Source organism: Pinus tabuliformis, chromosome 1_1 (genome assembly GCF_031772625.1).
Source record: "Pinus tabuliformis cultivar Carrire ecotype Pingquan chromosome 1_1, CPIR1, whole genome shotgun sequence".
In the NCBI taxonomy this organism is placed as follows: Eukaryota; Viridiplantae; Streptophyta; class Pinopsida; order Pinales; family Pinaceae; genus Pinus; species Pinus tabuliformis.
In genome coordinates, this window is record NC_142297.1 from 59,629,627 (window position 1) to 59,654,915 (window position 25,289).

The 25,289-nt window shown below is 38.8% G+C and overlaps 1 protein-coding gene and 1 long non-coding RNA gene across 2 annotated transcripts in view; both read left to right on the forward strand.

Annotated features, from left to right (window-relative positions):
- Positions 1-25,289, forward strand: part of LOC149211554 (uncharacterized) — a 350,089-nt gene that overhangs the window by 85,141 nt on the left and 239,659 nt on the right. The window contains exons 8-12 of the mRNA XM_089388429.1: positions 409-412; positions 1,791-2,572; positions 2,659-3,421; positions 3,683-3,773; positions 4,023-4,815. Coding sequence (XP_089244555.1) covers positions 409-412; positions 1,791-2,572; positions 2,659-3,421; positions 3,683-3,773; positions 4,023-4,815 — 2,433 coding nt within the window. The remainder of the gene's footprint in view (positions 1-408; positions 413-1,790; positions 2,573-2,658; positions 3,422-3,682; positions 3,774-4,022; positions 4,816-25,289) is intronic.
- LOC149211555 (uncharacterized) lies at positions 1,397-1,954 on the forward strand. Its single transcript, XR_016250714.1, has 2 exons — positions 1,397-1,538; positions 1,651-1,954. It is a non-coding gene; the product is annotated as an uncharacterized LOC149211555 (long non-coding RNA).

Consider the following 25,289-nt stretch of genomic DNA (forward strand, 5'->3'; position numbering starts at 1 on the left):
TTGTAGAGCACCTCTCGGTGCAATAAACCTGACCACATTAATTTGTCATTAGTAAAACTTACCCGAGCATTAACTGAGTGATCTTGCTTGTGTCAGAAGATATTTGCTAAAGTAACATAGTTTTAACTTACAATTTTGTAGTCAACAGATCCTACGTGTACTTAAAAGATAGTGGTATAAACATTATTCTTTTTCCATTTCCTGTTCAGCAGCATGTCAGATTTCTTACAAATTAATGTCGTAATTATGCAGATGTATGGGCAAAAAAGAGCCCACGCAGTCGCATAGCCTATCAAGTGAGGAGTTGATTACCTTCACTTGCAAGTCTGTAGTAAGTAATTCTTACACTTGCTTAGGAATAATCAGAATGTTCATCTTCTGTTATCACTTATTGATTTTGTTGTGCAGCTTTGTATCACCAATTGTACCTCCTAGTCCGATTGACCTATCTTGGTGGTCATTATCTTATCTAAGCCATGGTTGTTGCATCCTGCAGAATCTACGTTATGGAAATATTCCTAAAAGGAGCATAGGCCATCCACCACGAAGTCTAAAAAATCGACATCACATATCTCATTTAAAAAAGCAGGGGGAAGAAACAGTAGGGCTATCAAAATGGTGAGAACCCAACCGATTAAAGTTTTTAAAACTACAAAATTTTCCTACATGGGTGGAAAGAAAAAGAATGTTGTCCTCCCATAAAACTCTCCAAAGTTTCCACTCGATGCATTGTAGATTTGATAGTACTTTTGTTAAGCAGTTAATGAGATATCTTGACCCAACGTAAAGAAGGTACTGCCAGACATAATTATCTATCAGAAATTCAAGCTAAAGCTACCAATGAGAGAGAGATGGACACATCTCTCAACCTAAGCATAAAAGCAAGTAATACCAGGCAGACTCATTTATCAGAGAATCGAGTTAAAGCTGGTAATGAGAGGGAGATGGATACATCTCTTGACCTATGCATAAGAACAGGTACTCCAAGGCAGACTTGTTTGTCAGAAAGTCAATCTAAAACTGGTAATGAGAAAGAGTTGGATGCTTTTGCTGAGAAAGAATTTCTAGGGAAGGGGTCTCGTCCCACCTAGTAGAAATTCAGAATACAGAGAAGGAGAGTTCAATCATTCGAAGAGATGTCATGGAAATGCCAGATACCCCACCGCAGCCAATCACAAGAAAGCGGAAGTCAGACTGTGTTGATGTCTCATCACAAAGTCCCACTACACACAGATTGTTTGTTGATATCCGTAATACAAACATTTTGCAAACAGGCCATATCTATGGAATTGTGATGACAGTACATTAACGTGTCAAGGCCCTGAGTCAATTTATCCTTATGAAGAAATAGCTCCTAATCAACAACTTGTCATTGATATTTTCTCCCAAGGCTCCCTTTGAGCCACATATTGATATGTTGAAAACATCAACAAATCTTATTAATGATAATGTCGAGCTTGCTTCCATAGGCTGTTTTGTAAATGACAAAGCTCTCCATTTACTCAGCGAGGATGTTGAAATTGCTACCATAAATAAAGGTAATGTTCTTAATCTGTGTGCACTTATATTGTAGAAGAGATTTCAGCAATTGTAAAAAAGATCAAATTGCTAGAATTTTGGTCTTATATATTGTATTGTGGACATTTGCAGAGCCCTCTCCTGTTAATACACTTGTGGACATGGCCTGCCCCAATGAATCAGAGCCAAAAGGTTTGCCAACAATTGATGCCTCACTGGCTCCATTGACTCCAAAAAGAATACTTTGAATGTAGTACACTTTGGAAACACAGCATTAAGTTCAAATTCATGTGAAGGAGGTGAGCACTCAAAGGATAAGCAGCTCGATTTACTCCCTTTAGAGCTTTCCTTAGCTCCAGCTTCACAATCTCTTGGAGCTACTGAGGCATCCAAAGATGGAGCTCTTCCTCCAGCTGTTAATTCATCAGTGGCAACATTTCATTCACAATCTAAAAATGGCTTGCCAACTATTGAACAAAAAGAAGATGATGGTGACCTTATTGACTTAAATAAAGGCCCTCACTGTAAACCAAAGAGAAGAAAACATAGGCCAAAAGTTATAAAGGAAGGAGGTCATGTCAAAAAGTCAAAGGTAAAGAATCAAGTGCACAAAACTGCCCATGGTAAGCTTTCGGAGGGGTGCAATTCTAAAGGTAAGCGGTGTCGAGCAACAACTGCAAGCTTTCCTAAAGAAAGTTTAGTAGAGATCCAAGTAAATGAATCTGAATCTTATTTGAGATCAAAGCTTCATCAATCTCTGAACTCAAATAATGATGAGCTGCTGAAACCAATTCAGCGATCTGAATCTTCTCAACCAATAAATGAAGTAATCTATCCTGCACACCAGGAGTTACTTGGTTCTGCAAATCCTTCAAGACCTCAAAGTGGTGTGTATGGTTGGGAGGGTGATTTGACTCTGTTAGACCAATGTAATGATGGAGAACTGAATTCTGAGTTTGCCAAGGAACAACCATCTGTGTTACAGGTTCCAGCAAACGAGTCTGTTGTGAGATTTGGGAAATATGTTGGAAGAGTGCTTGAAGGATTATCAAGAGTATCTGGGAAGAGGAGATCTTCCAGATTAAAAGCTCTTGCACGAAAAAAGAAACCTAGTACTGCAAAAGGGGCATGTACAATGAGGAAAGAGCTGATTCCCTCACATCACAAATAATGCTTTCTAATGTCTTTATAAATGTTAAGAGAAAAAAGCGGAAAGGAAAGAAACCTGTTAGGGATTTTGAGAATTTAGACCCAGCTGTTCAATGCAATGCTAGCTTAGAAGTGCCAGACAACTCAGGTGCTGTTACTGATTGTTGGCATGATACTGCAGTTTGTTACCTATTATCAAGCCAGCTTAATTCCAATTGCAATGGACGGGGTTTTTGTTGCCAGAGCCAACATCTATGTGAGAGTCATCCTCAAGAGCAAGGACAGTTGATTGTTCATCAAAATATTGTTCAAGCCTGCCAAAGCAGCAACCCTCTACTGGGGATTGAAACTTCCAGTTTATCTTGTCAGTCATACAAATCTTTCAAGGATCCAGTAGATGAAATCCAGGAGAGATTACAGCTTCTGAGTCTTAACGAGATGCATGAGTGTAGTGTAAGTGAGAGACAGGAGATAAGCCCATTTGAAACAAAGGACAAAACTGTCCCAGGTGAAGAATGCCGTGATTTGGTCCTATACGAAGGCTCTTTTGATCCATTGAAAAAGAGGAAGATTCGGCCAAGAGTGGTTTTGGATTCAGAAACAATCAGAGTTTGGAATTTGTTGATGGGAAAGAGAGTGATTGAAGCAAACAATACAGATGATCCAGAAGACAAAGAAAGACACTGGGAAATGGAAAGGCACATTTTTAAAGAACGGGCTCAAAATTTCATAATTTGCATGCGTCAAGTACAAGGTGTTTGATTTTCGAATTTTTGTTTTGCTGAGAATGTTATTTTCCTTGGTGGATTTCTTGAGGGTTTTGTTTTGTATTTCTTGTGTGTTTCCTTTTAGTATTTTCTGTTATTAGCAGTCTCTTCATATGTGTAGTAGTTTTCAGTTGGGAACCCTCACTTAGGGAACAGATGCTTATATTTTAGCATTTACCAGAGGCAAATATTTATTTGTTTGAATTCGAGATGAGGATGATTTGAACTTCCATAAATTGTTAGTGCAGGAGATCGTCAATTTTCACAGTGGAAAGGATCAGTCGTGGACTCTGTTGTTGGGGCATTCCTAACTCAAAATGTATCTGATCATCTTTCAAGGTATTTAGAGATATTCCCAGTTGAAGTTCCAATCCTCTTGAGAGATGAGTTATTTGTATTTGCGTATCCAAATCTGGATGGAATTTTACAAACTGTTTTTTCAATTTTGGAACACTCTTCTCTTTATGTTTGGTGCCTGAGTTTTTCCTAGAAACACTTTTGAAGTTGAATTGCAAAGCATGATCTTGCACATTGATTGGGAATGCATCTGTTTCAAAGTAACCTCAGAAGCATTAATGCCTTTTGCAGTTCAGCATTTATATCGCTTGCTTCACGGTTCCCTCATATTGAAAACACTGAAGTTGCTCCATATGATGGCAAGGAATTGGAGAGATTCAAGCCAAAGGACGCATTTTGCCGGACTGCAAATGAAATGATATCAATTGGCGATGAAGTAAACCATGAACACTGTTCTACCTATTATGATGTAAGCCATGGCGTGGATTGCCACAACAGGGCCTTGTCATATCCAAAAGCAGGGCCTTTGGATGGAGCCAAAATTAGCGTTGGTTTTCTTGACAAATACTGTGTTGATTATGGTGGATATAATGATTCTTCAGAATCCATTATATATGATTTCCTTGAGAATTTTTCTCAAGAGGGGTGTCATACTGGTAATGTCTTGCCCAGTGAAGGTGAAATCTCAATCCCAGAAGATAATCAAGAGCTAGAGGAGTTGAAATTGAATTTGACCCTAAACTCCACCTTGGAGGATTGTTCTGCACCTGATAATTTGAGCTTGAAGGTGACAAAAGATGAGATAAAGAACAGGAAAATTGGTCACAAGAAAGTTTCTGTCAGTAAAATAAGTGGTATTGCTAGAGCAAATATTGAAATGGGCCAGGGAAAGAGCAAGAACAAATTTGATTGGGAAACTATATCGAAGAATACAAATGTAGAAGATTGTAGATTAAAAAGAGAAAGGGACTCAAATACCAAGGATGCTGTGAATTGGGATGCAGTCAGATATGCTGATCTTGAAGATATTGCAGATGCCATCAAGGAGCGAGGGATGAACAATGTTCTTGCAGGGAGAATAAAAGTAAGTTTACTAGCCTTCTATGTTGCAAACACAAGATCTTTAGGATATTACCTTTTGTTTTATTTACATATGAACAAACATAGCTGACCCATGAAGTATAACTCGGGATATTATGCTCCATTTTTCACATGCATCCAATGACATGATGGCTTTGTTAGCTTTGACTATTTAGTGTTGTTGACCTTCTAGTAGGAAGGATTTAGTCTCTTTTCTATCCAAGATATTTATACAAGGATATGGAGGTTGGAAATTTGTTATTATGTAGCAGCAGATGAATGGAACCTAGTCAGATAGGAGCACACACTGAAATCAGTTCAGCATATATTCTAATTAAATCTACATATGGTATAACCTCCATTTAAGTCCTCTTGCCTCAAAATATAATAGGCATTGTGAGGGTAGTAGACAAGACAAGAGCTAGAGCAAGGGACAACAATATTAGGTGTGGCCCACTATCACCACAACGAATATCTCTTGCTCTTTTGTGGACTTTCCTGCTCTTTTGTGGACTTTCACCACTAGGGAGACTTCCTTTTAGTAGGTCACCTAAAGGATTTATCAACAACAAGGGGTAAGGTGACAAAATAGGTTTTAGGAGGAAAACTCTAGCTAAGAACAAGGCTTAGCTAGCATGACAAGGCTCCTTGCTTGAGAAATAGCAAGGAAAAAGGATCAAACCAAGGTCACAAAGCCAAGAAAAGGCTTCCAATCAATGTATACCTTTGATTTTTGGAGCAAGAAGGCTTCAATAAGCCCCAAGTTGAAGCCTAGGGTAAACTAGGGCTTTTCTAGGGAAAAATCTACCTAGGGCACAAGACATTAGTCCTAACATGGACGGATTAGCCACTCAAAGGAGTTGTTTTGAGGTAACCACCTTTTGGATAAGTGTCGAATCCACCCAAAGGCTAACAACTTCAACCCTAGTTGAGTTTTGTGCGATAGCCCTAGTTAGCGACTCATCCTTGAGGGGCCAAAATAAGATTTTAGAGGAGAAGAGATTTTAGCGTAAGTCATATGGATGACCAACAAAGTGACTTAAGGCTAGTGCCTTAGCGTTGGGTGATGGAGTCTATGGGGATGTAAATTTTGCTAGATCTTAGCAAGGAGTAAGGGAATAATGAAACCCTAGATTTCAAAACCCTAGCTGCCACTTTTGTGAGAGAGGAAACTTAATGGGGAGAGCTAGTTGAAAGATTCGCCCACGGGATTGTCTTTCACATTTTATAAGTTAGTAATGCATGTAATACTATCATCTAAAGTCGATAGAATGATTTTCAACAATAACAAGCACAATGGAAACCCTAGATAATTAACCATTCCATACATTAGACACAAAAAGCAAAAATTTATCAAATCCAATGTACACTTACAAGATTGAATGAATGAAAAAGCATTTATTGCTCCAAAATTCCATCTCCAAAGTGAAAGAAATAGCTCCAATAGCAAAAATCCACCATAGATCACATCTCCACAAGATACAGGGTAGGCCGAAATTCTCCAAGAGGGCTGAAATAGTCACAAGTGATGATGGACAAAGAAATGAACTTATCCTCTGTTTATATTAGGATTAGGACAAGCAATCATGCATAATAAAGCCCTTAAAACAGGTTTGATCCTTAAATGTACTTGGGTTACAAGCCAGCCGATTAGCTAACAACAAAATGAGCCTAATTTTCCCACACGTGTGAGCTGTAGCTTGCTTTATTACTGAGGTCATGCCTAATTTAGGCTCCAAATGCCATGCTTTTATGAATAAATATATAGGAAATAATGTAAATGATAATAATTAATAATGATTAGTTAATTAGTAATTAGGTTGAAGAGTCATGTCTAAATGAGACATGACTCTCTATGAAGAGGCACCTGCATAGTATATAAGCAGACCTCTCAATCTCATTTGTATCATCATTCTTATTCATATAATTTAATATATATTCTTGTATCTAAATTGGGATCTTTATATTCGAAGTCTTCTGGAGTAATTAATCTAAAGAAGGAACTTTGTTCACTTCATTTGGTATCAGAGTTGTTTGATTCTCTGGCTGCTTAACTGCTGCACAGAGCCACGTTCTTTAATCACCAGCCTTTGGCCATCAATCGTCATCAACCTTGTTGCTTTCGTAATTGAAGTGTTTCCCTACACATTGGGAGATTCTCCATTTTTCGTCAAGCCCTTAGCCATTTGCTTAAAAAAATAAAAAAAATAATATATATATCTATATATATATATTAAAAAAAGGGGGAAAAGAGTATATATTAGAAAAAGAGCAAATATTAAATTCAAAAAAAAAACTGAAAAAGCAAAGGTATATATGTAAAAAGCTATGTTACACGGGAACCGCTCTCAAGAGTTGGGAAACCCGTTCCAATGGTTCCGCGCTCCCGAGAGCTTTGGAACCGTATGGGAATGTTCCCTTTTTAGTGGGATTTGCAATAGGAGCTTGGGAAAGTTTCGGGAGTTTTGAAGACTATTTTTTTTGGGGAAACCCGTTCCAATGGTTCCCGCGCTCCCGAGAGCTTTGGAACCGTATGGGAATGTTACCTTTTCAGTGGGAGTTGCAATAGGAGCTTGGTAAAGTTTCGGGAGTTTTGAAGACTATTTTTTTTGGAGTTTCGGCGTTCCCTGGGGTTGGGGGATACAAAGTTTGTTGAGAAATACGCTGAACTGCCCACAAAACATGAGCCTAAGTTGAAATCTCCGCAAGAAGAAAGGCCAAAGACATCCTTAACACCGATATCCTTAATTGAGAAACTGGAGCAATCTCTTGATGGGTTAAGGAAGTGTGTGGCACCTCAATGTAAGGGCGATATTTGGGATGTCATGTTGATGAGTATTTATTTTGTTGTTTATGTATATATATCGCAGAAAATTGTGTGTGCAAATTATATGTGGCAATCAATGCTTAAACATTAGAGTTGCTTTACTTTTTCTCTTAAGAATAACTAGAGAAACATATGTAAAACTGTTCTTTTGTATTTTTAAGCCAGATTGTTTCAAAGACTCGTCATGTGTCATAATGAACTTGATATTTTAATATTTTATATATATAAAAGGGAGAGACTCAGTGAGAGAGACACCTAAATAATATATTTATATACAAGAAAGATGATATATTTATTATTTATATATTTGAATTGATTTTAATATTTGAATATTTCGATTCAATATTAATTTTGATTATTATATAAATTATATAATTAAAAAAAATATTTTTTATTTTTATATTTTTAAATTTTTTGTTATATAATATCACTGATCCCAATCAGCCGTTTCCTGTAAATTTTGGGGAAACCTCTAGCCGTTCCCGACACCTGTACCCAAGTTCCCAACATTCCGACGTTCCAGAAACTCATGCAACATAGGTAAAAAGTTAAATATATATAAAATGAAAAGGAAGAGGGTAACCATCATCTTGGCTGAGCCCCCTTGACAGTCGCCGCACGCAACCGATATCTTGTGAACCACGTCTACAACCGCAATCCACAGGGTATTGACCAAATCTGCTGTCGTGCAGTCCTCGACCAATATCACAATTGTCTACTTCATTTGGTATCACACCAACTTGTAGCCACTTCTTCCACACCAGACGAGGCCTGCAAACCACATGCAATGAGCAACATAGTCGACTGACCATTTCTCCACCGTGGATTGGCTACTGCAAACACAACATCTGCAAAAACAACGTAACCTATCGATTCTATTGCATAGCCACCACAACATACTTCCAACATCCACTAAAAATTACGCTCAGTTTTGACTGCTCCAATGCCCTTTTTCGCTAATCTGCAAATTGTTCGCCTGTCAACACCTTCGTGTACCCCGCGTTCAGTCCACCCATTTGTCGTTTTGTTGACTCTGTCATCCACTGTTTTCATTGACCCCCAAACTGTTGCGTCATTCACATCCTATCTCATGCCTTCTTATTTTATGCATAGGTTATATAAGCCACCATTACATTACATTGTGTTAACTATTATATATTATATTATATAATTAATATATATATATATATATATATAAGTTAAAGTCATTAAAACTTTGGCAGGACTCAATCTAAGGGAATATATATTTTAGATAAAGTTGATAAAAGGAGTATTTAAAAAGATAATAAAGAAAAAGGGAGATAAAATAAGTGAAGAAAAAACAAAAAGATGACGCCCACCAAAAGCAGTGGTTTTTTTTCAAAAATGTCTGTTTTGTTCAGAGGGATATTCTAATTGTCAAGAGCCATTCTGAAATCAAAATGTGGTTTGCTCAAAATGTTACAAAACTTTTACCTTATTCGAATCTCTAAGTGATGCACAAAAACAATGAATTGCAAGAGATATAGGACAATTAATGGCAATATATAAGCGACAACATGCTAATTTTAATAAGTAAATGAAGAAAACAGAATCCACATTGCAAGTTTAAAGCCCATCATCACTCCTAAAAAACAATGTCATCCAATGTACCAAGAAATTGTAGCTAGAAGATCAAGAGAAAGGGAAAATAACCAAACTTCGGCAAGACAAGAAAGCAATACAACATGAACATAAAAATCTTATGGATATGCATTACAAGGAAGTAATGGAAAAAGATAAAGAAATCTCTTGCCTCAAGGACCACGTCGAAAAATTACTTGCACAAGTGAAGAAGACTGAGGTCACCACAAAGAAATAACTCAAGAAGCACTTATCAGAACAAGAAGAGGAAACTTTACGCTTAAAAAACCTTAATAAAAATTTATTAGAACAAATTAGAGATCTAAAAGATAAACTTAAAAAGTCAAAACATTGAAAATAAGGTTGATGAATCAGAAACCAAAGAGATTTTACGTCTAAGGAATCATAACGAAAACCTCCTTACACAAATAAAGAAGCTTAAATGTGATAAGATGCCACTTAAAAACAAGTTAGAGCAACTTACTCAAGAAGTATTGAAGTCTCCAAACCACGTCGAAAAATTACTTGCACAAGTGAAGAAGACTGAGGTCACAAAGAAAGAACTCAAGAAGCACTTAAGAACAAGAAGAGGAAACTTTACGCTTAAAAAACCTTAATAAAAATTTATTAGAACAAATTAGAGATCTAAAAGATAAACTTAAAAAGTCAAAACATTGAAAATAAGGTTGATGAATCAGAAACCAAAGAGATTTTACGTCTAAGGAATCATAACGAAAACCTCCTTACACAAATAAATAAGCTTAAATGTGATAAGATGCCATTTAAAAACAAGTTAGAGCAACTTATTCAAGAAGTATTGAAGTCTCCAGATGTAACAGTCCAGGTTGAAGATAAGAGAATTAATACCGAACCAGTCAATAGCAGAACTCAAGAAGAGGATCAATTAGTGAAAGGAAAAACACATTCACATGTTACAATGCAGATGATGAAAATTTCAAACAAAGATTATGTACGTAACTCAAAAACCATAGTACTAGAAGGAAATCAAAAAATTTCCACACACCTAATAAGGGAAAGTCAAACCAAAAAGGTTCCCTATCGACATTTGAATCATGAGAGTAGACAACTCAACCAAGCTACGTATTGGGACCATTCAAAATAGAAACAACAAACTGATGTTCTAGAGAATAATGATGTAACCTCAATCTAGTCCTATGATGACAAGTCGTTACAAAATTCCAGTGATCAGAATATTCCACAGAAGATTAATCTAGGATGGTTTGATCCCTTCTCAGTGCGACAATTTTGTTTGTCACTTAGAAGATCATATCAACTTGTATCGACGAAGATGACTGTTCCGAGATGAGAAGACATTCGAAACCGAAAAAGAGATCAAGCCTTTTTCATCGACAAGCTTTGAGGACAAAGCTTTTTGAGGAGGAAGGCAATGTTATGAATAAATATATAGGAAATAATGTAAATGATAATAATTAATAATGATTAGTTAATTAGTAATTAGGTTGAAGAGTCATGTCTAAATGAGACATGACTCTCCATGAAGAGGCACCTACATAGTATATAAGCAAACCTCTCACTCTCATTTGTATCATCATTCTTATTCATAAAATTTAATATATATTCCAAGTCTTCCGAGTAATTAATTTGAAGAAGGAACTTTGTTCCCTTCACATGCCAAAGTGCAATGAGGTGTCCAAAAGTGTGTAGATGCCTGTATGATCCAAAATTTGAGGGTTGGCCCTCAAATTCACCTCGATATCTTTTGTGGGTTCCTAAGATCCAATTGGGATGCCATAAAATGGTGTCCATGTGTCTCCATCTGTTTAAACAAGTTGTCCTTTTCTCTAGCGGTAGGGCTTCCTCTGATGTAACAAGCCCTCGTTAATCTCTCAGTGCGAGACCATCTTCATTTGGGATTTGAATCAACTCCTGGAAATCAAGTTGTGTCAAGGCTAGCCTCAAGGCATCCTGGATCCGATGGTGTCATCGTGAAGAATCCTCAAATTTGGGTCAAGGTCAACCAATGAACTAGGTCTTGGAGGTGTTCTAGGACGTATCATTTGATAATGTTGCTAGGGGCTTTAGACTTTCAACTCTTCACATTTTTGGGCCTATGTACTCCTTTGAAGAACCTGGGAACATTTGGAGTGGGTGCCCAAGGCTGTTGAACCACCTAAGAAGAACAACATGGATTCTAGTGAAAGCAACTAGTCGTTAGAGACCAAGATCAATAATGCATCTAAGTGAACCAAACTTATGTCAAAGGGCAATTTAATACTTCAAACAAGGATCCCTTTCAAAAATCAGGACCAATATCTCATAAAGCTGATTTCTCCCTAGGTAGGGGTGGGCATGTTGAAGAACCTAGGGAAAATTAGATATAATAGGATTCTTCTAGACCTGATAACAATTTGTGAAGCAATTTTTCATTTTTCTTGTTAGCTTGATCTTCTTCTCTTATTATTAGTGTATGTGTGTTTACTTCATCAAATTGCTACCAAAACATAAGAAACAAGAATACAAGATATTGGCACTCTGCCAGGGCAAAAACTCTCTCTCAGAGAGGAAAACCCTTCCGTAAATTTCTCTTATTGAAGCTTCTATTGATCAATGCCAAACCCTAGACCCTTGACAAGAATATCCTCCAAGCACAAGTCAAGTCCTTCCTTCTTCTGACACTTTGTTTCTCGACACTTCGTCCTCCTTTTTCTAGCACTTCGTTCCCTGACACTTAGTCCTCCTTCTTCTTCTGGAAACTGGTGATAGACCTTGTTATGTGAGCTCTAGAAGAGATACTTTATCTTTGATCCTTAGTGAGGTCCTTCACTTATGGAGATGCCTTCCTTCTCTTGACCAACCGAGCACCTTCTTGATGTGTAGTTGCAGACTTGATATGACAACACTGCAGCCCTAGTTTCTCGCATGTGTGGGAGGTTTCCTTGTGTATTTGACTCCTTTTACCTTCGCTTGGGAGAGCCTCTTCTTCGCTTGAGTAGGAGGCCTTATAGGCCTAAGTTTCTAGCCCAAACAAAGAGAAATATATGACTGTGATATTGCTGCTGTAGTGACTGCAGACTGCCCTCCTTTTCTCGCACGTGTGACTATAATTCACCCTTAAATCAGCCCTCTAAACTTTGGTTTAGTCTCCTTCTTCACTGCACTAGAGGCTCCTTATGCTCGACTTCTCTCACCCTTTTCTTGGCTATCTTCTACTTTGATTTCAAAGGTAGTTGTTGCTTGTCGTTAGGCTCCTTATGCTCGACTTCTCCCACCCTTTTCTCGACTATCTTCTTCGCTGATTTCAGAGGTAGTTGTTGCTTATTGTTGGAGTAGTGGACAACCTCTATATAGAGTACTGCCCCTCCTTTAGGCCGACTTGAGGCCAACTTGACTTTTCCACTTCGTTTTTGCTTCTTTGGTGATGCCATTGCATGGAGAGGACTTGTGACTCTACTTTGAGGGATATACATGGTGTAACATGCCCTTAAAGGTCTTCAAAATTTTCTTTTGACTCTTTGCCTTACCTATAACACTTTGACATGTGCTAGACCTATTTCAATCAGCAAGAAACTCATTGATAAATATAACAAAAATAATATTTCTTTTCTTGTATAAATACAAATATCAAAAGTACATTTATGAAGATCAAACCTAGTTACACTTTCTTCAACACTCCCTCTTAACTAGGGAGGTATTCATAGATCATTACAAGATGTTTGACAATTTTTCAATCTTGAAGAATTCACATAAGAGAAACTGAATTGGAAATCCATATGTTATAGCATCATAGTAACCAATATTGTTTATAACAAGGCCTTGACTAACAACTCTATCTCTCAAAAGATCAGAGCACAATGTTGGCAAGACCAATGACTTATAGATACCTTAGTCATTGTCTCTCAAGGTACATACCCACCCAGGTGTTCACTAAGTATGACCTTCTAGGACTATTCTTGTCTTCGGTTCCCAACCCTCAAAGAATATCGATTCTCTTGCCTACTCTTGTCTTAGATGCCCTACACATTCTCAAGAGTATCAGATGCCAGATGGTTACCCCAATCCTTCCATTCTTTCTTCCCAAGTGGAGACAAGAATGTTGTGTCTATCTCTCCCTCTTAAATGAGGAAGACATGCCCAAGTTTCCTCTGACAAGGAACTTGCCCAAGCTCCTTTGTAATTGGGAACTTGTTAGAACTCCCTCTTAGCTAGGGACTTGTTCATTCATCAACAACATCTTCTTTGTGGGTCCTTCAATTGTTGGTTCTCCTTCTTTCTTTTGATGTCATGAAGTCTTTGTTTGAACTTCTTCTTGATAGGGCATCGATTATCGATCACTTTCCTTCCTGGTTTGTCATGTCATTGCTTCCTTCATGGAAAGTGGCCTTTTTGATATATGTCAGGTTCTTTCGTCATCTGGCTACTCTTTTGTCCTCTGACTATGCTTCGGGATATTTATCACATAGATGCTTAGTTGTACTTGCTTGTTCCCATAATTCGGTTTAGTAGCCCTTCATGACTTCATTCTGATATTGCTTCAACATCAAATAGTGCTTTTGTTGGATGCATTTTCATCGTGACATCTTTGTAGAGTTGAATCAGTGGTCTGCATCTTGATATCTCCAAGGTATTCATGGGTGTCAAGGGTCCTTTGATCTTTTTCTTCCTTTGTCAGAGTTGTCATGCCTTTTTTCGAGAGATGTCTTTAATGGATCTTGTCAAATAGTGATTCTTTATAACCATGGTGTTCTTCACATGCTTGAATTCTTTCTTCATTTGCTTCTTCTTGGATTGATTAGTCAACCACCTTATACTCCTTATGGGAGCACTTCTTCATGTTGACCTTCATTGCATTGTAGTACATGGCTTACGAGCATGTAATTGGTGAAAGAGATCCTTTTATACTTGAGCATGTTTTCGAACTATTCCCATGACCCAATAATATATATGATGGCATGACTTAAACTTTGATGCATACATACCTCATCTTGATTTTGCTTTGATCATCTTGGCTTCATTTGATGATTCTTCTTGATTGGTGTAGCCTTTCTTGCTTCATCTTTTCTTGCCTGCATATCATCGTTTCTTGAATTCCATGAATGGGACTCCCAATGAGACATCTGCTCTTATTTCTAAACCTTCTTTTGAAGATTTTATCAGAGGATCTTGAAGACCCTTTTCCTAATGTTTCTTCCTTTTGATGATAGAGGCCTTCTAAGATTTTAATCATGATCAATTTTTCTTTCATTGTGGATGAGTTACTATAATAGGTATGCTCCTTCTACATGAATATCTTGAGCTATATCTACACCATGCTCCTATATTCTAGAAGATATCTTTAACTATGCATTCTATTCTATTTCTACATGCTCCTATACTAAATTTTTTGAAAGAAGACTTTAAGTAAAGAGATTGACTTAGTCATCTTCCTTCTTCTTTCACTTCTTGAGTTATATGAGCTTCTTCTCTTTTTCTCTTGTTGTTGTTGTCCTTCTTAAGTTTGGGAGAATCCCTTTTGTAGTGTCCATATTCTTGACATCTAAAGCATTGGACTTTGGACATTTCTCTATTGCTTGTTCTTCGTGGACCAAATTTGCCAAATTTTCCCTTTCTCTTGGCCATGGTAGCAAATGCTTGCTCCTTTGATCCCACATCATCCTTTGCTTTGAGTCTAGTTTCCTCTATCTTGCATAGAGACCATAGTTCACTTAGTGGGGTAGCTTCTTTCTTGGCATATATGCTTGATGTGAAGTTGCCCCAACCCTTAGGTAGAGCATTGAATACTACAGTTGTCATTTCTCTGTCAGACATGACTTCTCCTAGTTCTCGAAGTTGATCTCTCATCTCAAAGATCTTCATGAAGTAGGGAGCTATTCCTTCCTTTGATATCTTCATTTGTATAAATTATTTCGTGGAGATATCACTTCTCTAGTTGTGCTTACCGAGAATAGCTCTATTAGTTTATCGTAGATTTCTTTTGATGTTTCAAATTTGGAGACATAAGGAATGAGAGTCTTTGATGGATTCTATTAGAATATTTTGAGCTCTTGTCTCATCTTTATTGTACTTGGCATATTCCCTTTGATGAGGTCTAGAATTTCTTTCTCCTTGAGAAGTAAATCAATCCTCTTCTTCCATGCAAGGAAGTTAGTGGCCCCAACCAATTCGTTTCTTTCCTTGCAAAAAGACATTGAGGTATATTCAGGAGGGGACATATACTTACTTGATAGAGTTTTGTGATGTAGTAGTCTTGCTTTCTTCTTGAAGACTTGATGGCTTGCCTTCTTGGATCTTCAAATTGCTTCCTTCAAATAGACTTGCTTGATGACGAGATTTGCTTGGAGAGTGAGGCTTGACTTGTAGTTCTTTTTCCTTTGTAGATTATGTAACTTTGTGTAGTCCCTTCTTTGGATGGCTCTTTTTGAAGGTGCCTTTATATGAAAGGCTTCTCTTCTTGCTTAGTAGTCTTCCTTGATGAATAGTAGATGGTAGACCTTCTTGTCCTTGATATGTTTGAGACTTTTTGGCTTGTAGATCTTCTTGTCCTTGATGTGTTTGAGACTTCTTGGCTTGATTCTTCAACCTTGTAGTTGTTCTTGAGATGTCCTTCCTTGATGAGTCGCCTTATGAGTGTTCTTGAGATGCCCTTTCCTTGATGCGTCACCTTAGCTCCGATACCATGTTGAAGAATCTAGGGCAAATTAGAGATAATAGGATTCTTCTAGACTTGATAACAATTTGTGAAGCACTTTTTCAATTTTCTTGTTAGCTCGATCTTCTTCTCTTATTAGTGTATGTGTGTTTACTTCATCAAACTGCTACCAAAACATAAGAAACAAGAACACAAGATATTGGCTTTATGTCGGGGCAAAACCTTTCTCTCTTAGGGAGGAAAACCCTTTTGTAAATTTCTCTTATTGAAGCTTCTATTGATCAATGCCAAACCTTAGACCCGTGACAAGAATATCCTCCAAGCACAAGTCAAGTCCTTCCTTCTTCCGACAATTCGTCCTCCTTCTTCTTCTGGCAACTGGTGATAAACCTTGTTATGCGAGCTCTAGAAGAGATACTTTATCTTTGATCCTTAGTGAGGTCATTCGCTTATGGAGATGCCTTCCTTCTCTTGACCAATTGAGCACCTTCTTGATGTGTAGTTGCAAACTTGATATGACAGCACTGCAACCCTAGTTTCTTGCACGTGTGGGAGGTTTCCTTGCGTATTTGACTCATGTTACCTTGGGAGAGCCTCTTCTTCGCTTGAGTAGGAGGCCTTATAGGCCTAAGTTTCTAGCCCAAACAAAGAGAAATATATGACTGTGATATCGCTATTGTAGTGACCGCAGGCTGCCCTCTTTTTCTCGTGCGTGTGACTGTAATTCACCCTGAAATCAGCCCTCTAAACTTCGGTTTAGTCTCCTTCTTCACTACACTAGAGGCTCCTTATGCTCGACTTCCCTCACCCTTTTCTCAGCTATCTTATTTGTTGATTTCAGAGGTAGTTGTTGCTTGTCGTTGGAGGACTGGACAACCTCTATATATAGAGGACCATCCCTCCTTTAGACCGACTTGAGGCCGACTTTAAGACTTAAGGACGACTTGACTTTTCCACTTCGTTTTTGCTTCTTTGATGATGTTGTTGCATGGAGAGGACTTGTGACTTTGCTTGAAGGGATATACATGGTGTAACACGCCCTTAAGGGTCTTCAACATTTTCCTTTAACTCTTTGACCTACCTATAGCACTTTGACATGTGCTAGACCTATTTCAATGAGCAAGAAACTCATTGATAAATATAACAAAAATAATATTTCTTTTCTTGTATAAATACAAATATCAAAAGTACATTTTATAAAGATCGAACTTAATTACACTTTCTTCAATAGGGTAAAGGTCAACTCAATTGGGTTCTTCAACTGCTAAGGGGAAGCAACAATTCCTTGGTCCACCCTTCAATTGATAGGTGTACCTGTTAGTGAATAATAATGTGGTAATGGAGGGGAGAATGCCCACAGTAGTGATGTGGCCGAGATGATGACTCATGACATGACTCGACATGACAGTGCTGGTATGTTCATGCTGATGGTATCCATGTCGAGTTACAGTGCTGCTGAGTGATGAGTGTGCTCTTGGTGTATCATAGCTTAACCTCTACATGGCTGTTAGTTTTTGGTAGCATTAGAAATGCTCTAGCCTTGAAAATTGGTGGAGATGTTAAGGCACATGAGTTCCAAAGAACCCAAAAACCGTTTGGTGAAATTCCACTCGGATTGTATTTTATTAAAATAATTAATATTTTTTATGGGGTTCCTAAGTCTAAACTTAAGAAAATTAAAATATTAATGGGTATTAATCAAAATATGGGTGAGAATGATCTAGAAGACGGATCAAGTCATGTTTTAATATTAGCCGTTGATTAAAGACTTAATCTCAGTCATTGAAGACTCAATAGGAAAAGCATAAAATGGAGGTTTGGGGTTCATTTGGAAACACATACGGAGAGGATGAATTGATCAAGAATTCAATTCCTAGGGCAGGGTTTGCTAAGGATTTCGAATTAAGTGATCATTTTGCAGCAGAGGGGCAGTGAGAATCCGGGAGGACTTTCCAAAGAATACAGGTAGAGAGGCGGAGAGAGCAAGCAGAGCAGAAAAGTTGCTAGTCACGCAGAAGTCGGAATTGTCGGGAACTGTTGGAACAATCGGGAATAGCAGGAACTGCCGGAATAGCTAGAAAAGCTGACGCAGAGGGCAGAAGCCGAAACTGCCGAAATAGCCGGGAAAGCTAACGCAGAGGGCAGAAACCAGAACTGCTGAGAACAGCAAGAACTGCTGGAACTGCCGAGAACAACCGAAACTGCTGGGAAAGCTGACGCACAGGGTAGAAGCTGGAACTGGCGGAACAACCAGGAAAGCTGACGCAGAGGGCAGAAGAGGTGATGCAGAAATACCCGGGGTTAACCAATCTTGTGTCGGATTCGCCAGAATTTTACCAGGTGAAGTGAGGTAAAACTCACTCAAATTTTCCGCCAGTATTTTCTCTGTAAAGGATTGTTAGATGAGCATCCTAGGTTTGTATTCAGATAGTTCTCCTGCATAACAATAAAACCATCAGAGCTGTTGCACTGGTTTTCCCACATTGGGTTTTTCCAAGGACTATTGTGTCCAAAAATAAGTGCATCCTATGTATCTTGTTCTTTGCTCTATTCGCTGTTTTCATGGGATAAAACATTTAATTAGTGTAGGCTGCAAAATTAATTTGCTTCAGTATTCAGAAGAATAACTTGATGAAGTAATTTAAAAAAAAATCAAGTAGGTGAAGTAGATTCAGATTTGATGTAGTACGGGTTCCTTGGAATATGAATTTTCACAATGGCAAGGTGTGCGGAGTCTTCGATGGTCTTAGTGTTAGCTTGATGTTGCACGTGCATGTATCCCCTTCGCTGGTGCTTGGCATGCTTTATGTGTTCAATCGTTTGCGAACAAGTCTCCTAGCATGCACTCCTTGTTCATCTCGTTCATCATCGTGCCATGTCTCATCCATGTACCTGTATCTGCAATCACTCATGACGAGACAACATCAAATCAACAAATCTCTTAGTCTACCATGATGCATCATCTTTCGTTTTCGGTGCAAGTGATCGAGAGGGAGGACAAGGCTCTGAAATTATGCAGAGCACATTTCAGGCTGAGATTCAGGGCTCAGGGCACTGTCAAGGAAAATTGCGCAGAGGTCATTGGGAGGTTGGGATGAGCAGTCCGGAACAATAGTGACATTTTGCGGGATTTGGCTCAGCGGGGAAGCAAAACTGCGCAATATTTTCAAGGAGGCAGTGCGGGCAACATGGAGGACATTGGCAGTGAAAATTGTGCAGATTCTTAAGGGAGGCTAGAAGCGGGCTATCGGAGCTTGCTGGCCAAAATTGTGCATAATTGGGAGGCAAGCATGTAGGACATGGCATCGCAGTTTTCAAGAGTAGCTGCAAGCGACTGACAGGGGGACTGACTGATACAACTACACAATTTTCAGAGACAATGCAATGACAGGTAGAGGGTTCCTGTCCCTCATGTTTGCCGATTTCTTCTCTCAACAGAGGCAAGCATGCTGACAGCTTCTACGCAATTTTTTTGAGTGAAGCCCGAGGTCATTGCCCAGACAAAATTTTCGGTTGACCAACGGGAGGCTTGATGGATTGGCTTGTGGGTGTTGATTTGGGGTAGCATTGGATGTGCTCTAGCTATAAATATTGGTGGAGAGGCTAAAACACATGAGATCTCCAAGACTAGAAATGGTTTGGGTAGATTCTACCCAGTTTAGGAGATATTAAAATAATCAATATTTTTAATGGAATTCCTAAGTCTAAACTTAGGAAAAATAAAATATTAGTGGTTATTAGTATAAAACTAGGTTAGAAGGTTCTAAAGGACATGGATCAAGCCAAATCTAATCTTATCTGTTCATTAGAGATTTAATCTCGGCCGTTGAAGGACCAACAGGAAAAGTATAAGAGGAGGCTTGAGGGTCAGTTGGAAAAAACACCAAAGTGATTAGTTATTCAATTTTCTAGAGCGGGGTTTGCTAAGAGAAATCGAATCAGTGATCAGTTGCAGCAAGGAGCAGTGAGTACAAGACAAAGAGGCAGAGATAGCGCCGAGATGATGTATGTAGGGGATGCACTCTAGGAAAGTATGCCAAGGCGACATTTCCTAGGAGCAAACACAGGGCCAAGAGTGTATTAGGATTAATACACTCAGATATTTGCGGACCTATGTCCGTCAAAGCTCTTAATGGTGCCGAGTATTTCCTTACCTTAATTGATGACCACTCGAGGAAAACTTGGATTTATTTTCTGAAAACCAAGAATGAGGTTTTCTGTCGATTCTAGGAGTTCAAGGCTCTAGTGAAGAATCTGATTGGGAAGAAAATAAAAGTTTTGTGCTCAGATAATGATGGAGAGTATGTCGATAAGGACTTCACTGATTATTGCGCTAAAGAGGGCATCAGAAGAGAGAAGAGAGTGGGTAGCTAATGGGGTAGCAGTAAAAAAGAACAAGACTATTGTAGAAGTAGCTAGGGCCATGTTGTACGATTAGGATATGCCCAAATTCCTATGGGTGGGATCATGAAACACAACTATCTATGTTCAGAACGGGACTCTTCATTGGGCATTGGGCAAAATTATTCTAGAGAAAGTCTTCATTGGGAAGACGCCTGAAGTCAGTCATTTCAGGATATTTGGGAGTTTGGCATATTGCCGCATAACCGAAGAAAAGAGGAAGAAGCTGGATCAGAGTGTGCAAAAGGGATATCTGGTGGGATATAGCGAGAATCTATCTTCAAGGAAGCAGGAAGGTAGTAGTACGACGAGATGTAAAGTTCATGGAGGAGAGAGCTTTCAGAAAATCTCGCGAAATGCCTTCCGAGGAGCAGTTGAAAGAGGATTCGTTGGTCATGCCTCTTCAACCAACAAAAGTGAAGAATTCTTCCTTAGGTCAGGAAGATTATCAGGATGAGGAAGAGGAGCGAATAGAAGCACCTGCTCGCAAGGAAAGAACTAGCAGGGAACTGCGTCAGATTCTACGTGATGCAGAGAACTTCATCGGTGAGACAAGGAACAGTAAGAGGGAGCGAAAACAGGCATACAGATATTAGGCGTTAGTAGCTTAGGATGGAGATCCTGCCAGCTTCAAAGAGGCAGCTCAACATCAGGTCTAGCTGGATGCGATGGTAGAGGAGTATAACTCCATAATGGTGAACGATGTTTAGGAGGTGGCGTCAAGACCTCAAGTCATATCTGTGGTAGGTTCGAGATGGATCTACAAGATCAAATATGTTGCGGACGACAGTGTTGAGAAATACAAGGCCAGGTTTGTTGCTAAGGGGTATGCTCAAAAGAAAGGGATTGACTATGAGGAAACCTTCACCCCGATAGCCAGGGATACATCTATTAGGACCGTGATATCTCTTGTAGCCCAAATGGGATGGGAGATCCATCAGATGGATGTCAAGATGGCATTTCTGAATGGGGTAATAGAAGAAGAGGTATACATTAAACAACCAGAGGGCTTTGAAACTCATGAGAAGAAGTTTCATGTATGCAGACTGAAGAAAGCCTTGTATGGGCTGAAGCAGGCACCGAGATTATGGTATGGTCAAATAGATGGCTACTTGCAAAAGATGGGGTTTGTCAAGAGTGACATAGATACGAATCTCTACTATCTCGTCATAGAGAACGAGCCGCTTATCTTAGTATTATATGTGGATGATTTCTTTCTAACAGGATCGTCCAGACTCATTGAGGACTGCAAGAAGAATCTAGCCACACAATTCGATATGAATGATTTGGGACGAATGCATTATTTCCTAGGGTTGGAAGTTTGGCAACAAAAGGGAGAGTTCTTCCTTGGGCCAGGGAGATATGCTACAGAAATCCTAAAGAGATTCAAGATCGAGGACTGTAGACCCATGGCTACTCTAATGATCACCAACTGGAAGAATATTGATGCATCAGAAGACAAGGATGTCGATCCCACCCCATACTGGTAGCTCATAAGGTCTTTGATGTATCTAGTCAATACCAGGCTAGAAATTTGCTACGCTGTCAACTCCCTCAGTCAGCAGCTCATAAGGTCTTTGATGTATCTGGTCAATACCAGGCCAGAAATTTGCTACGCTGTCAACACCCTCAGTCAGTTCATGGTGGAACCGAAGAGGGTGCATTGGGTAGTAGCCAAACATGTTCTTAGGTATTTACAGGGAATAGTCGATTATGAACTCTTGTACAACAGGAGTAAGGATATCAGATTGAGTGGATTTACTGATGCAGATTGGGCAGAAAGTTCAATGGATTGGAAAAGTAACTCTGGGTATTGTTCCAACATTGGATCAAGAATGACCTCCTGGTGCAGTAGGAAACAGAAGTCCGTGGCTCTGAGCTCATCTGAGGCAGAATATATGGCAGCAAGCACAACTTCGTGTGAGGCCATATGGCTTAGAAAACTGTTGGTGAACCTATTCAAAAGAAAGAGGCGATGAGGATCATGTGCGATAATCATAGTTGCATCAAACTCTCTGAGAATCCAATGTTTCATGATAGGTCGAAGCATATTGATATCCGGTGTCACTTTGTCAAAGACTATGTCCAACGAGGAGTTGTATAGTTGAGCTACACCTACAGGAGAACAAGTGGCAAATATTCTCACCAAGGCCCTTGGAAAGTCAAAATTTGACTACTTCAGGGAAAAGATGGGGATGGTAAAGAGCCCCTTTCAGAAGTAGAAATGAGTGTGTTAGCAGTACGAATGAAGAGGGAGTTGCAGTGCAGATGCAGTGTTGGGAGAAAGGACTAGCAGCAACACAGATGCAGAGGGAGTTGTCGTACAGATGTAGCAGTGGTAGAGCCATGGGCAGCAGTACAGGATACACCAGTGCAGAAGATGTTGGGCAGGAAGGCTTAGCATCAACACAGGTGTTTGGTCAATTTAGTATGTCCTAAATTGCTATTTAAAATATCAATTCGGGATTCGTAAACTGATGAAGTGAAGTGCACTGTATGTGCAAGATAACCGTTTTCTTAGTCTTTTGTCGTTTTTGAGTTTTTTTTTAGTTTGTTTTTGGGTTTATCTTCTGTGGATTCCCTAGTGTGAGATGGCAAAATTGAAAGTTACGTATGGATGGTAATGGTGATTTCTACAATGATTTTCCAAACTTAAAAGTTCTCAAAAAGAAGGTTTCGAACTGATTGTAATGAAATCAATTCTCAAAAGGAAGTAAATGTACCAAAACAATGAACTAGTGACAATGGCCCAGTATCCTTACTGCTGTATGAAAAAGAAAATAAAAACTGAACTTAAAGCAACTCAAAGACTGAAAGCAAAGCAAACTAAATCACACTACTTCAACCCACATTCTGACCCTTCACCTTTCGACTCGCTCCGGCTATAGGAAGTAATCATAAACAAGCTGAGTAATATGACATCTAAATTGCAGGAAATTAAATTGCATAAAAGAAAACTAAGATTTAACTACTCATTCATAGTTCAACTCTTGAAAATGACATAAGTAATTCAATCTCTAACTTTGCAAGAAAGCAAACTAAATCATACTACAACAAGTAATATTCTGATTCCTTACTAATTGAGTCGCTTGGCTATAGAAAGGAAATCATAAACATATGAGTAATATGATGTCTAAGTGGCAGAAAAGTAAATAAGCAAAACAAAACTTGAAAGAAATGACAATGCTGGAATTAAACTCAGTAAATGAAAATCAACAGAAAGGACAAGATGATCTCATGTCAGCAGTTATAAAAAATATATAAATTTGCCCGGGCTGCCTACAAAAACCTGTAAAAGAAGCATTGATCAGTTAACAGTTATGGAAAACACAAAGGAAACATGGATAGCAATGAACATCAGAACAACGCAATATATATACAAGCAATGATTAAAAAACAGTAAATGAAAGCAAGTAAGAAACTATACAGAGCTTTGGTGTACAGGGGCCCTCTGCCACCTCAGCCAGTCAACTACTTAGTCACAAATCGAATTCAGGAATGCTGTCTTCTCATATATTAAAGTGCAGTAATCAGACAAAGTAAAACACAGTACAGTGGGCTGATAACAACAGTCAAAATTACATCTCAAAAGCTAACTATCCAGCGTATATCAACGCGTTATTTATAAGTGAAAAATGCTGCAACTAATTCCTAGATTTTATGCTGCCAAGAGACATGTAAATCTCCACGGCCTGAGATCTAGCGTTATGGTCATCATGACAGTTGAATCCATGGAGTGGTGGCTGCTCGATTCAGTTCACGGGCTGATCTACAGGTGTGCCAGTACCTCCGGAAACTAAGGATCGTGCCATGCAAACCTTCACGTGGGCAAAACAGAGCCGTGCCACCGCAAAACTCCTCGTTTGGCCCTTCCTTTGACCGTCGTTGACCATGACTGTTTATGAGTGATTTGGCTGAACTGAGGGGACACACTCCATGTACACGTCACTTGCAGCCAGTGTTTTTAAAACCGGAACCGGTGACCGAACCGGTCCACCTAGCTAACCGGTTTACCGACCGGAACCGGTCTAACCGGGACTGGTTTGGTCTAAACGAACCGGTTTTTAAAAAATACATTAAATAATTAATTTTTAATGAAACAAAACTATTTTTAAGATGTAAAACCATGATTCCAAGCCAATAGAGACAAAATATGCAAAGTTTGCTCATTTATATACCATGCAAAGGTGAATATATCAAAATGGCACCGAGTGCAATACATATCATCGACAAAATAGCAAAATACATAAGAAATGAGGCTCTAAATGGCCTATAAAGTCCAAAAACAATGCTGCAAGCTATGAGGCCATTGGCCTACTACAAGTCTACAGTGTACACATGATCAATCATCAAGTCCATCACCACTACTAGACACAGGATCATCATCAGGAGCTACATAGACATCATCTGGTTCAGAGTCTGAGGATGCCTCAGCACAAGTCAGAGTAAGGTCTGAGTTACCTATGTGTTTGAGACTGAGTCGTGAAAGAAGTTCAAAGCCAGATCTCTGTAATATTGTTGTGTAATCTGAACTCTCCTAAAAGGGCCTAATCTAGGCCTTGTTGCAGATATTTTCTAGCAGAACTTGATCAAGATATTTAAAACATATTGATGACACCTTGTTGATGGACTGACGCCAGCAACCTGTGGAATAAAAGGTTCAATCACAAAGCGAAGATGCATGACAAAAATTTATTATACAGGAAAGAAGTAATGAATTAGTCATGAGAATGCAGACCTACAAAAAGATCATTGAAACAAAGCCAGAAATCAAAGTCCAAAACATATTAAAGAAGGCCCGTCGTGAAGTTTACAAACAGATTTTGAATTGCACTGTCAAGTACCTCATTTCTCTTTGAGATTTATTTTGTGCTTTTTTGAAATACAAATCATTTCATAGTTTGAAGGACTCTAAGATCTCCATGCAAAAGACATTACAATGATGGGTAGCTCAGCATCTCATAACTCACAGCCATAAATGAGTCTAACAAAATTATAAGTCTGCAAATGAAAGGTATGC